The 12,109-nt window shown below is 40.3% G+C and overlaps 2 protein-coding genes across 2 annotated transcripts; both read left to right on the top strand.

Annotated features, from left to right (window-relative positions):
* The first annotated feature begins 2,488 nt into the window (after positions 1 to 2,488).
* Positions 2,489 to 3,472, top strand: LOC117422441 (odorant receptor 131-2-like). The gene is made up of 2 exons (XM_059003431.1): positions 2,489 to 2,888; positions 2,952 to 3,472. Exons 1-2 carry the CDS (start codon positions 2,489 to 2,491, stop codon positions 3,470 to 3,472), a joined length of 921 nt encoding a protein of 306 aa, XP_058859414.1.
* Positions 3,473 to 7,177: 3,705 nt separating this feature from the next.
* On the top strand, positions 7,178 to 8,853 carry LOC117964522 (odorant receptor 131-2-like). Its single transcript, XM_034908335.2, has one exon. It carries the CDS (start codon positions 7,201 to 7,203, stop codon positions 8,152 to 8,154), a length of 954 nt encoding a protein of 317 aa, XP_034764226.2. The 5' UTR covers positions 7,178 to 7,200; the 3' UTR covers positions 8,155 to 8,853.
* Positions 8,854 to 12,109: the final 3,256 nt, after the last annotated feature.

The following is a 12,109-nucleotide window of genomic DNA, read 5'->3' as shown; positions in this document are numbered from 1 at the left end:
AGGGTACACACAGGAGACTGATTACATGTGTGCAGTTTGTATTATTAAATCCATAGGACAGTGCTCCTTAATCTTCTAAATATTTCAAAAAACACTGAAACGTGGCATTGAAAGATGCAGTGATGTACAGAATGTATTTTTCTGTGACCAGCCTTTGATTAACTGCCCGTTTTAAAATGTCACTTTTAAACCTATTATACTGCAGCCCAGCTTTTACCTGCAAAAGAGCAATCAAACGGTAAACAGTAAAAGGCATGCAGGCTAGTATTGATAACATCTGCCCCCCCTCCCTCCCCCCCTCCCCTCGGGGCTCGTTCTTCAACGAGGTGAACTTTATTCTGTTGCCCACAAGAATACCTCACCAGCCCCACTACTGCCAGTTGTTCTTTCCCAAACACATGTTATGATGGTTGGATGTCATTCCTGACCTTTTGTCATTGCAATCTAATGAGGACTGAAGGGAGACGAGAGCATGTTCTGATTAATGATGTCTTTGGTGCATTACTGAAGAGCCTCTGCGGAGGGTTCAAAATGTCAGAGAATCCCAAAGCCTTTGTTGAGCAACTTGCCCAAGATTGCTCTGATATTAGAGACAGAGAGTGGTGCAATAACCTGGACTAAAACTTCATAACTTTAAGAAAAAAAGTAACAAACTGCTGGGTAGATTGTCTCTCGTATCCACCTGTTTTCCACATTCGGCATTGCAAAACTTAGAAAATAAAAAGGGTAAAAAGTTACACACGCAGTAAACCTACATAGATAATAACTTGTAAACTAATGTTGGTTTACTTATTTATTGAGCTGTACGGTGTGGCTAAGTGACAACATGGCAGGGTTAGGCGGAGAGATCTCCACAGCTGGAGCAGAGATGTCAGGGACATCCACCCTGTTTACACCTTAACCTAACTGTACAGAGAGATCTTGTAGTTTATGTTACTGTGGCCTCTGACTTCAGTGACATATCAGTGGGAAGGGTTAAAGGGCACCCAGTGCATCTGTGAACTTCATCAGATCAAAGGCTGGTAAAAACAACCGCCTGCACAATGCAGCCACTGGGTACAAAGAGAGAGCCAGGAGAGAGCAAGTTCCAGGAAAGGCCAGTACTGCAGGAGGCAATGCACCTGTATGTGTGCTTCACATTGCAAGGAGGGGTGTAGAGGTGAGGGGCAGTGGTTTTGAAGCAATGCACCAGTATGTGTGCTTCACATTGCAGGGAGGGGTGTAGAGGTGAGGGGCAGTGGTTTTGAAGCAATGCACCAGTATGTGTGCTTCACATTGCAGGGAGGGGTGTAGAGGTGAGGGGCAGTTGTTTTGAAGCAATGCACCAGTATGTGTGCTTCACATTGCAGGGAAGTGTGTAGAGGTGAGGGGGAGTGGTTTTGAAGCAATGCACCAGTATGTGTGCTTCACATTGCAGGGAGGGGTGTAGAGGTGAGGGGGAGTGGTTTTGAAGCAATGCACCAGTATGTGTGCTTCACATTGCAGGGAGGGGTGTAGAGGTGAGGGGCAGTGGTTTTGAAGCAATGCACCAGTATGTGTGCTTCACATTGCAAGGAGGGGTGTAGAGGTGAGGGGCAGTGGTTTTGAAGCAATGCACCAGTATGTGTGCTTCACATTGCAGGGAGGGGTGTAGAGGTGAGGGGCAGTGGTTTTGCAAAATATGCAAAAAGCTAAAAGATTGAGAGCAGTTATGTTAATACACATGTTGGGATCCGTCCCAGGCTGGAATATGGCCCTGTGATGTCAAAAGTAGTATGAAAATAGTGAGAAGTAGATAAGGGTTTAAAACACCAGCCTGAATCGGATAGATGCATCAAAAGTCCCGCACCACACACACACATATTCCAGCATCACACAGGCTCTTCACACAAAGTCTTAAACTATATTTACCTCTAGTCTACCATGAGCCTCAAACATGTGGATTATCAGCAATATATGTTATTATCTGGATGGGAATAGCAACACACTCACATGTTTAAAGCTATATTGTACAGTGAAAACCCAATACAAGATCTCATGGGCCTTAGGATTCTATATATAAGTGCTCCCTGGATGCAGACGAGACTATATAACTTTGAAGACAGGGAAGAAACCAAGCAAGAAACCTGAAAAGAGGTAAGTGATCTTTTTTGCTGTTTAACAAATTGAGCTACCGTAAGTAAAAACACATACGTGAAAGGACCTCAGCAAAGATAACGAGTGCAGAGTAATCGTCTATGTAAAGGCTTTAACCCTTCCCAGGCTGGTCAGCAGAGCTGTGACTGGTTTAGAGGAAATCATTGTGGAAAGAAGCAGGACAAGTCACACAGACAGCACAGGAGAAATGTGCAGGTGTTTTGTTAAAGCAGCTGTAAATATTCCAGGCGCTTACAGTTTGTGATGTTTAAGCACGGTTGATTTTGCACAACACTAGTTCCTAGTAACTAGTTTAATGATTTTGATTTCTTTGCTCCTGCAGGCAGAGTGTTCTGAAGAGCAGTCACGAGACATGAACTCTACTGAGGACCCATCTGACACTACCTTGAACAGCAGCGGAGCCTCAGCTCAAACCAGAGATACTTTTGACACAGCCGTCGCAAAAAATGTCATTATTGTTTTTCTGTGCATTTTCATCAACTACATCAACGGGACTCTGGTCTTCACATTCTTTAAGAATCGAATGTTTCACGAGGCATCACGATACATCCTGTTCATTCACATGGTAATCAATGATATTATTCAGTTAACTGTTGCAGTGACATTATTTGTAGTGAGTTACATATTATTTAAAATCAATGCCTCCTTCTGTTGTTTTCTATTGTCCGTTGCCATCTTTGCCAGTATGAACACTCCTCTGAGTCTCGCAGCGATGGCTATTGAGCGTTACGTAGCCATCTGCAACCCCTTGCGTCACTCTCAGATCTGCACGGTCCGCAGGACACACATTCTCATTGCTGTGATCTGGGTTGCAGGTGCCGTTTCCATATTGCCAGATGTGTTTATCCTTTTGGCAACAGCGCCATTAAGCTTCTTCCACTCATCTGTTTTCTGCGCTCGCGATTACGTTTTCAGGTCACCTGATCTAGTTCAGAAGAGAAGCATTTTACATGCTGTCTACTTAGCTTTTGTTTGGCTTACTTTAACGTACACTTATTTCAGAATCCTGTTTACAGCGAAGGCAGCCACCACGGACGCGACTTCTGCTGCAAAGGCTCGCAACACCATCCTGCTGCACGGGGTCCAGCTGTTACTGTGCATGCTAACGTACATCGGACCTACTCTGGAATACAGTCTCTTATATATCTTTCCAGGGAAGTCATTAGAAATACGATACTTTATTTACTTGGTAGTTCAGGTACTGCCCAGGTTCCTGAGTCCCATGACCTATGGTGTCAGAGATCAAATGTTTAGAAAGTACCTGAAAAGACACTTTTTATGCAAGACCATCAAAGATGGACAGCTTCACCCCAATAACAATCACCAGACATCATGATAAGCTCCATACCTCCCAAACTGAAACAATGCTTTTATTTATTAGCAATATCATCAGCAAATTGAGACGCAGAACAATGATTGCAGTAATTGTGGGACTGACAATTAAAGAAAGAGAATAAGATGCGTATTGGTAGGTCACATCTTAATTCACTGTTTTCAGCTCTAGACTAAGGAAGCTGGATGCATGGGGTATTCTACACGCAGCATTGGAAATACAGGAACCTGTTTCATTTGTTATTGTTAATTATCTGTACCTTGAGATAACTCTGTATGAGAAGAATGTTCTACTGCACATTCGATTGTAGATCCTTCTTTTTTTTATTATTAAAACTGGAACAATTACATGATTTTGTAAGGGTGTTTGTTTCATCTGGAATAATAAAGTTGCTGCAATAAAGTAAATATGATGTGCGGATTGTCTGAAAGTTTATCAAATTGCTCACAAAAGTGCTTCTGGTCACTCATTTCCCCGTTCACGCCTCATTTCCATTATAATAAATGGATTACTGTCCATAAACCAAGACGTGACACACTCAAACACACAGTGAGGGCACACTGTTCCCCAGATGTTTCTCCTCAAGTGGGGGGTTTTCCAATTCAGTGTTCCAATATGCCATGTGGTCATGCAGTTCCATACAGAATCCACAAATGCCGTTGCTGTTCCTTATCAATACCTCTCTTACAAATCCATGTCATGCACCCATCAAACCAACACAGCTCCCTCTGCTGCTCTCCAAGCAAATCTCTGAACACTTAAAGCTTGCAGTGTGTAAATACATCACAGACTGTCCACTGCCAATGAGAATCAAGGGAACAGTTATAGAGATATGAAAAGCTATGCCCTCTTTCCTTTTAACACGATTTAATCAGTTATTTTAAAAAACATAGCATCTTTGTTATATACCATAATAAAAAGGATTTCATTAATTAAACTAGACAGCATTTCAAATAAATTGCACGGACACACTGTTTGACAGAAGCAGGCTATGGATATAGGAGGTTGCGTGGTCCAGTGGTTAAAGAAAAGGGCTTATAACCAAGAGGTCCCTGGTTCAAATCCCACCTCAGCCTGAGCAAGTCACTTAACCTCCTTGTGCTCCGTCTTTCAGGTGAGACATAATTGTCAGTGACTCTGCAGCTGATGCATAATTCACACACCCTAGTCTCTGTAAGTTGCCTTGGATAAAGGTGCCTGCTAAATAAACAAATAATAATATGTGTAACTACTTGTGTAGTTACAGAAATGAAAACAGTGACAAACAGGAGGAAATAGGGCTGAGTTCAAAGAGTTCCTATTTAAATAGTTTTAGTGATATTTTATTTGGTATGAAAGCAATCTGATGTGCAGCGCTTTGTGATGCTTCCTCTTGAAAGGCGCTATATAAAATAAAGGTTGTTGTTCTGACTTGTGTGATTTCTTCTTATTTATATCACTTTCCTTATTGACATTTACAGCGCTTGGCGAATATTCTAAAAAACGCTATTGCATGTGTGCTTTTCAGCATTCCGGTTTTATAACAGAATAGAAATGTCACTCTCACTAGATAACTATGGAAGTGAGAACAGAATTAAAGTGAAACAAAATGTACGAAAACTTAAACGTAAAAATAATGTAACAAAACAGTTCCAAAAAGGAACACAAAACACACTGTAGTGGGAGACGATCGCGTTCAGTTAATAAAGGAGAATAAAAAATTAAATAATAAAAATATTAAATAGATAATAAATAATAAACGCAATTTTGAAGTGTTTTCAAAATAACAATTCGCAACAATAAATCTCCTTATTTCTTTGTGAGTCATTTGTTATATAAAATCGCCATTCTAACAGAAGAAACCCAGTACTGACCGGCACACTTTTATTAGCTTCGTGGCTATATATCGCGTTTGACTCACGAGGTATGGCCTTATCATTTTCAAAATGCTTCCTACCGTCCTGGTTTGCCATCTTTAAAATGCCATCCCATTTGTCAGTATACTAGACTGCATCAACCAAGCAAGCACTGTCCACAGGGGTTACTACACAGCAATACTTTTCATTAAATTAATTCACAGCTGAAATGTTTTATTTGGTATCAGTAGCACATGCTTCGGGAGTGAACTGTTTGGCTCAATTAAAAAAAAAAAAAAAAAATAGCATTGCAACATGGGGGCACAACTTTAGATGTTATAATGAGTATTAATAGATGTCAATCACTCATTGTATATAGTATGCAATAACAGATATTTAATCTTGCACTCCCAGACTGTCACGGTTACAGGTTAGATTTGATCAAATGTTTTAAAACTGGGCCTGGATGCTGTAACAGTTCCCTGTGCAGGTATGATTGTCCTGTCTGAGTCTCTGTTCTGTGCAGGTATGATTGTCCTGTCTGTCTCTGTTCTGTGCAGGTATGATTGTCCTGTCTGAGTCTCTGTTCTGTGCAGGTATGATTGTCCTGTCTGAGTCTCTGTTCTGTTCAGGTATGATTGTCCTGTCTGAGTCTGTTCTGTGCAGGTATGATTGCCCTGTCTGAGTCCCTGTTTTTGAAACATCCAATCTTCTAAAATATAATGGAGCTCAAGAAGTTGCCAAGACTTTGAGAGAACAGAGTAGTATGTAGTATGACTCGCAGTGTGCTGTGTTTATTTCACTGAGGTCTGTTGATAAGTTAATAAGCTTTTCACATCACTAACTCCTCTGTTCCAACTCACCTGAACAAGCACAGCACACTGTGAGCATGCAAGCAGGACTTCTTGAATAGCTGGCTGGTTAAGGTATGCACACAGAACCAAGCACAGCACACTGTGAGCATGCAAGCAGGATTTCTTGAATAGCTGGCTGGTTAAGATATGCACACAGAACCAAGCACAGCACACTGTGGGCATGCAATCAGGACTTCTTGAATAGCTGGCTGGTTAAGATATGCACACAGAACCAAATAAGCACACATCTATAAATTCCAGATGTGTGTTATATATTATAAATCCTGAAAAGGTTTAATGAGACCTCAAAATAAGCGAACCCTTAGGAGACTTTGTGTGACATTTTACCAATCCCTAAAGACCAGTTAGAGGCAAATCATTCTGGCAGAGCAAGATGACGTCACAATCAATGAAGGTTACATCAATATATTTATAAGCCTCATTTATTTCCTCCCAGAACATCAGCAACGCAATTGACCAGGACAGAGGTAAGGGATCTTTCCATATTTATTTAACTGATTAATATCTTCACGTTTGTTTTTCTGTAGATCGCGGGTCTTTTCTAATTGTTAAGATGTACAGCAATAACCAGCTATTGCGTAGTAATAGACACCAAAATGTTTGATGAATGTGTAGGTATTATTCCACCAAAGTCTTTCCATCGTTCAACACTTATAAGGTTTCTAAAAGCTGTTTGGCAATTGAAAGGGACTATTTATATATTTATATAAATCCAGGTGCTATTGATAGATGCAAGAAATAGACAGAAAATTATTATAATTCGGTTGGGCTGTCCCCAATGCCCCCTATTCAGATTGATCTAGCCCTGTTTAAAGCACACTGATATGCAAGATAATCTCAAGATCTTTTTTTGCATTGCTTTTTCCTCGAGATACATGTTGTTCCTGTTTTCTACTGGCTGGGTGCTTTAATGAAGCATTATGATAGAGTGATTATGCTTTTCACAGTTCTACTTTAGGACAATTGTATTAATCAAATTGTTTCTCGTTTTCAGTTTTCCCGGCTTCCGAAGACTCAAGACATGAACTCTACTGTAATTCCACCTGAAACAGCCTTCGTGTTAAATAACCCAACCAGGGACTCATTTAACACAGCCCTGGCAAAGAATATCATTGTTGTGTTTGTCTGGCTGTGTCTCAGTTACATCAATGCCACTGTAGTCCTCACATTCTTCAGAAACCCCATATTTTCCGAGGAGCCCCGCTACATTCTGTTTATTCACATGGTAATCAATGATGCTGTTCAGCTGACTGTTACAGTGACTTTATACATTGTAAGTTATGTTTTCTTCAAAATCAATGTCTCCTTCTGCAGCGTTCTGATATTGCTTGCTCTGTTTGCAACTATGAACACTCCTCTGAATCTTGCAGCGATGGCTATTGAGCGTTACGTAGCCATCTGCAACCCCTTGCGTCACTCTCAGATCTGCACCGTCCGCAGGACATGCATTCTCATTGCTCTGATCTGGGTTGCAGGTCTCGCTCCTTTGTTATTCGACTGGGTAGTTTTTTTTGCAACCGAATCTTTAAGTTTTTTTCACTCATCTATTTTCTGTATTCATAGAAATATGTTTAGGTCACCTTTATTATATTATAAAGGTCAGGCATTTGATATCTTGTACTTCTCTTTTGTTTCTCTCACTATAATTTACACTTATTTGAGGATCATGTTTGCAGCAAGGGCAGCCACCACTGACAGATCTTCTGCTGCGAAGGCTCGCAACACCATCCTGCTGCACGGAGTCCAGCTGTTAATGTGCATGCTGACGTATGTAACACCTCACATAGAATTGGCTCTATTGTATATTTTCCAAGGACGTATTTCCGATAGTCGATACGTTACTTATTTGGTGGTTTACATTTTACCAAGATTCCTGAGTCCAATAATCTATGGTCTCAGGGACAAGAAGTTTAGAAAATACTTGAAAAGGTACTTTGTATGTAAACCTCAAAAAGTCCAGCCGGTTGACAGGTAATTCCGCACCCATTCGCACTGGCTCTGTAAGTCAAACACTTTGAGTAGAGTATCTCTTTATAGTATTTGTATTACAAAGAGCTCAGGTTCATGCATAGAATAGTCTGGAGCAGGGGGAGTGTATTCAACGTTTATGAAATCCATAGTTAGCTCCTTTGCACAGGAGTGTCTTCAGGGTCTTCCCGTCTGCATTGTACATACAGACTTTAAGGACCGTTTCAACTCATGTTTTGTTAAGGACTGTGTGTTTTTAAGTGCATTTTGATGAACTAAGTAGAGTTTTCAGTTCACAAACCCCCTTTAAAACTGGTTTCTAGAAGGTTAGAAGATTACCCTCAGCAGTAATTGCCTTTGAATGAAGCACCACGTGCTGTGGGCGCCAATGTACCGTTTGCATTGACTTCAGAAGTAACATTTACCTGCAAGCAGTGGATTTCCAAATTGAAATGTGGAATAATCGTGTGTTATCTTACTTTGTTGCTGCAGACTCAGGACAACCCTGCAAATTCAAGGTCTGCGGTTTATTTCAGTTGAGAGTCTCCTGCATTGAGTGTGGTGTTGATTTGGAATGCTCTGTCACCAGACACTTGCAGACTGAAGTTTGCAAGCTCTGGGATGTGCTTGAATTGGGTTTGTGTGATTGCTGTAACGCCTGCCTCCTGCAACCCCAGCCTCCTACTTCCCTTTGGTTAAACTCATCTCACAAGAGCTCCTTCCTCAAAGTGCAATGTTTCACATCAATAAACACATCACAATAACTTACAACTGTGGGGATCATTTATTTGCACAGTGTGATCTAGACACTGTGCACTGATGAGGCAAAATGTTAGCTTCATTTAATGGTATACTATATAAAGAAAGGGCTGGATTCTCAAAGCTATTCACCCCAAATCATCATTAGCACATTTCTTTCACAAAGGAAACACACAACCAATAATAACCAGTGATGTCTCATAACAACTTAGACACGCAATGCAGAGGCTTGGAAGTGGTCTGAACCTCTTTCTATATCTGTTCTATAATTGAATCATTCAAAACCCAGCCCAAAGTGTCATAAAAAAATAAATAACAAATTGAGCTTAAAATAAGCAAACAAAAGGTAACTAAATGTGGTGGGGCAGTCGAAGCTGGCTATTATTATTATTATTATTATTTATTTCTTAGCAGACGCCCTTATCCAGGGCGACTTACAATTGTTACAAGATATCACATTATTTTTACATACAATTCCCCATTTATACAGTTGGGTTTTTACTGGAGCAATCTAGGTAAAGTACCTTGCTCAAGGGTACAGCAGCAGTGTCACCCACCAGGGATTGAACCCACAACCCTCCGGTCAAGAGTCCAGAGCCCTAACCACTACTCCACACTGCTGCCCTATAGCAGCAGGAGCAGCAGATACAAACCAATGCAAAACAAAAACAGCACCCAAGCAGAGCTATCTGTGCTAACAACTACATTCCACATGACGCCTCATAATGTATTGCATTTAATAGAAACAGCGACCTCTATATAAGCTGATAACTGATGTGTACATATGTAACTCCACACCCCCTAACTTCTATAACTACAGGACTCTTGTTCAGAGGAGAGATCAACAGGACAAGAAAAAGGCTCCAATCCGTCACTTAAAGAATAGGAATAAAACACAGAAATATGTATGCCTAGGGCTGAAGGCAATCAGGCTGGAGGTCTTTCCTGAACCAGTCTAATGGGAAGACATTCCTTGCTACAGTGTGAACCAATTGGTCTTTATCGTCTTATAAAAGTTTACCAGAGTTAAAGCATAGCAAAACGTAATAAAGCACAGTGAAAGCGTGGTAAAGCATAGAGAAGCATTGGAAAGAATAGCGAGGTTTGGCAAAGCATATTAATAAACCAGGGTAAGCTATGGTAAATGCAGAGTATAAAAAAATTATTATTATTATTTATTATTATTATTTATTTCTTAGCAGACGCCCTTATCCAGGGCGACTTACAATCGTAAGCAAATACATTTCAAGTATCACAGTACAAGTAATAATACAATTAATAGCAAGATAAATACGATGACTTTTGTGTTTTAAAAACACACAAAAATACCGCAGTAAAGACTGAAACCTGTAAGTGCAGCTTCTAAGACATTTAGTGTGCTGTTTTCTATTGAGTGCTGTAATATGGTGGTGTGGGCCAAGCAATAATGCTCACCATGGCACGCCTCTAGGTGGCAGCGTGGTGCTCTCGTGTTGAAGTGGATGCACTGGGGTTGTGGTTTAGCCAACACTGATCAATGCAGATAAACAAGCTGGAAATGCTTTCTGGTAATGCAGCTAGCTAGTCGGTTAATAGAAGTGCTAATTGGGCATTCTGGGGGCCCGGAACGTAAAACCAGGCAACCTGATCACTGACTGGAGTGTAAGCTTAGCTCCCTACCCTGCCTTGTGGATGCCACCCCCAGCACCACAAGCAGCAGCCCAGCCTGGAGAGTGTTACTGGGCAAATGAAATGAGATAGTCAAGCAACGGGAATCAGCCAGTGAGATCTAACCAGTGCAGCCAGGGAGGAGTACCGAGGTCAGAGGTCGGTAGAGGGCTTGTTTTACCCAAAGCATCTGCTGTGTGAGAAGTGGAGTGAGTGATGTCATTTGAAAAGCCACAGTCTTGTGTATCTCAGGTGTGCTGGCACATAAGCATCTACCTGTACGTTACTGACTCCTTTCTGATTGGACTGGGAGCCTACTGGGTGCATTATTACAGTAGGTTATAGAGCAGAGGAAATTATGAGTTTGTTATTCATTTTTTAAAATGTATTTTTTGGCCCTTGATGACTTCTGAAATATGGTAACATGTTAAGTCATAAGAGATCCAATTTATTGTATTTGAATGGCCTTTTAATAAGATTGCTAAACATCATTCCTAAAGTGAAACGCTTTTTAATCAAGCCCTGTTAAATATGTCGACATTAATGTTTAATAAGAGCTCTTATTGTAACTCCCAGTGCGTCTTGTTGACTTCATTTGTAAACCTCTTGATAATAAGCCTGAAAGCAAGCATGACAGCCGTAAACATTTAGGTCTATTGAAAAGATTTATAAGCTGGGATTCTTCCCTCAGACTTGAGATTTGTGCTGGATAGAGGTAAGCGATCTTCCACTGCCATGGACAGGCACATGCGCTCCAGCTCAAACACTCACACTCGGAGACACTTGTTCTGTTGCAGTTTGGAGTTGTTTGTTTGTCAATGAGATGTAAACCTGGAAAGCTGGATATTATAAATTATTTTTTATGTTTCATTTATCGTGTTTTATTTAAATGGGTTAACGTAAAATACCTTTTTGATGAAAAGAAATCTAAATTTGAAACTGTATTCAAAATGGTTCTTTTCCAAAACAAAAAAAAAAAGGCATTCTGTGTTGAGCCATGTAGGTTTGAAAGGAGGTATAACTACAAAAATGAATGTACACAAAATGTTTAAATGTTAAAAAAATGTATTTATTTCATGATGTTTTGGTCTTCATATATATATATATATATATATATATATATATATATATATACGCAGCACAATTATATCATGTAAAATTAAAATGACGAAATTCACTTTTGCTCCTCTCTACCGGCGCTGGCACAGTTTTACAACAAAACACTTTTTCTCATTCTGTAGAACTGTAATTGGTGTTTCTTTCTTTCCTTCTTTCTATCTTTTTTTCGTTCTTTAATTTGAAGATCTTTCTTTCTGAAGATTTTGAGTAAGTAGCTTTGAGTACTTCCAAGAGATTTCTGTGACTGTAACTCCAGCACACACAATCTAGTCTGTAAGATTCAGTGGATATTTGAAAGCACACGTCTAAACATATGTCTTTAAAATATCAGATCACCAAGAAAAAAAGACAAATCCAGAAGGGTGTTTTTCTGACATGGCAAAGCCCAGCAGCAGCTGCCCTCACAATGTTTCTGCTCAGAGCAATAGCCAGCAAGT

Source organism: Acipenser ruthenus, chromosome 29 (genome assembly GCF_902713425.1).
Source record: "Acipenser ruthenus chromosome 29, fAciRut3.2 maternal haplotype, whole genome shotgun sequence".
Lineage (NCBI taxonomy): Eukaryota > Metazoa > Chordata > Actinopteri > Acipenseriformes > Acipenseridae > Acipenser > Acipenser ruthenus.
Note: the sequence above shows the minus strand (reverse complement) of the source record. Positions and strands in the feature narration are given on the sequence as shown.

What these genes read in the sequence shown, in the direction of transcription:
- LOC117422441 (XM_059003431.1), top strand. Translation starts at nt 2,489, where the DNA reads ATGAACTCTACTGAGGACCCATCTGACACTACCTTGAACAGCAGCGGA. An exon ending in AGCCATCTGCAACCCCTTGC is followed by an intron (nt 2,889 to 2,951) that starts GTCACTCTCAGA and finishes TCTGGGTTGCAG; the next exon opens with GTGCCGTTTCCATATTGCCA.
- LOC117964522 (XM_034908335.2), top strand. Translation starts at nt 7,201, where the DNA reads ATGAACTCTACTGTAATTCCACCTGAAACAGCCTTCGTGTTAAATAAC.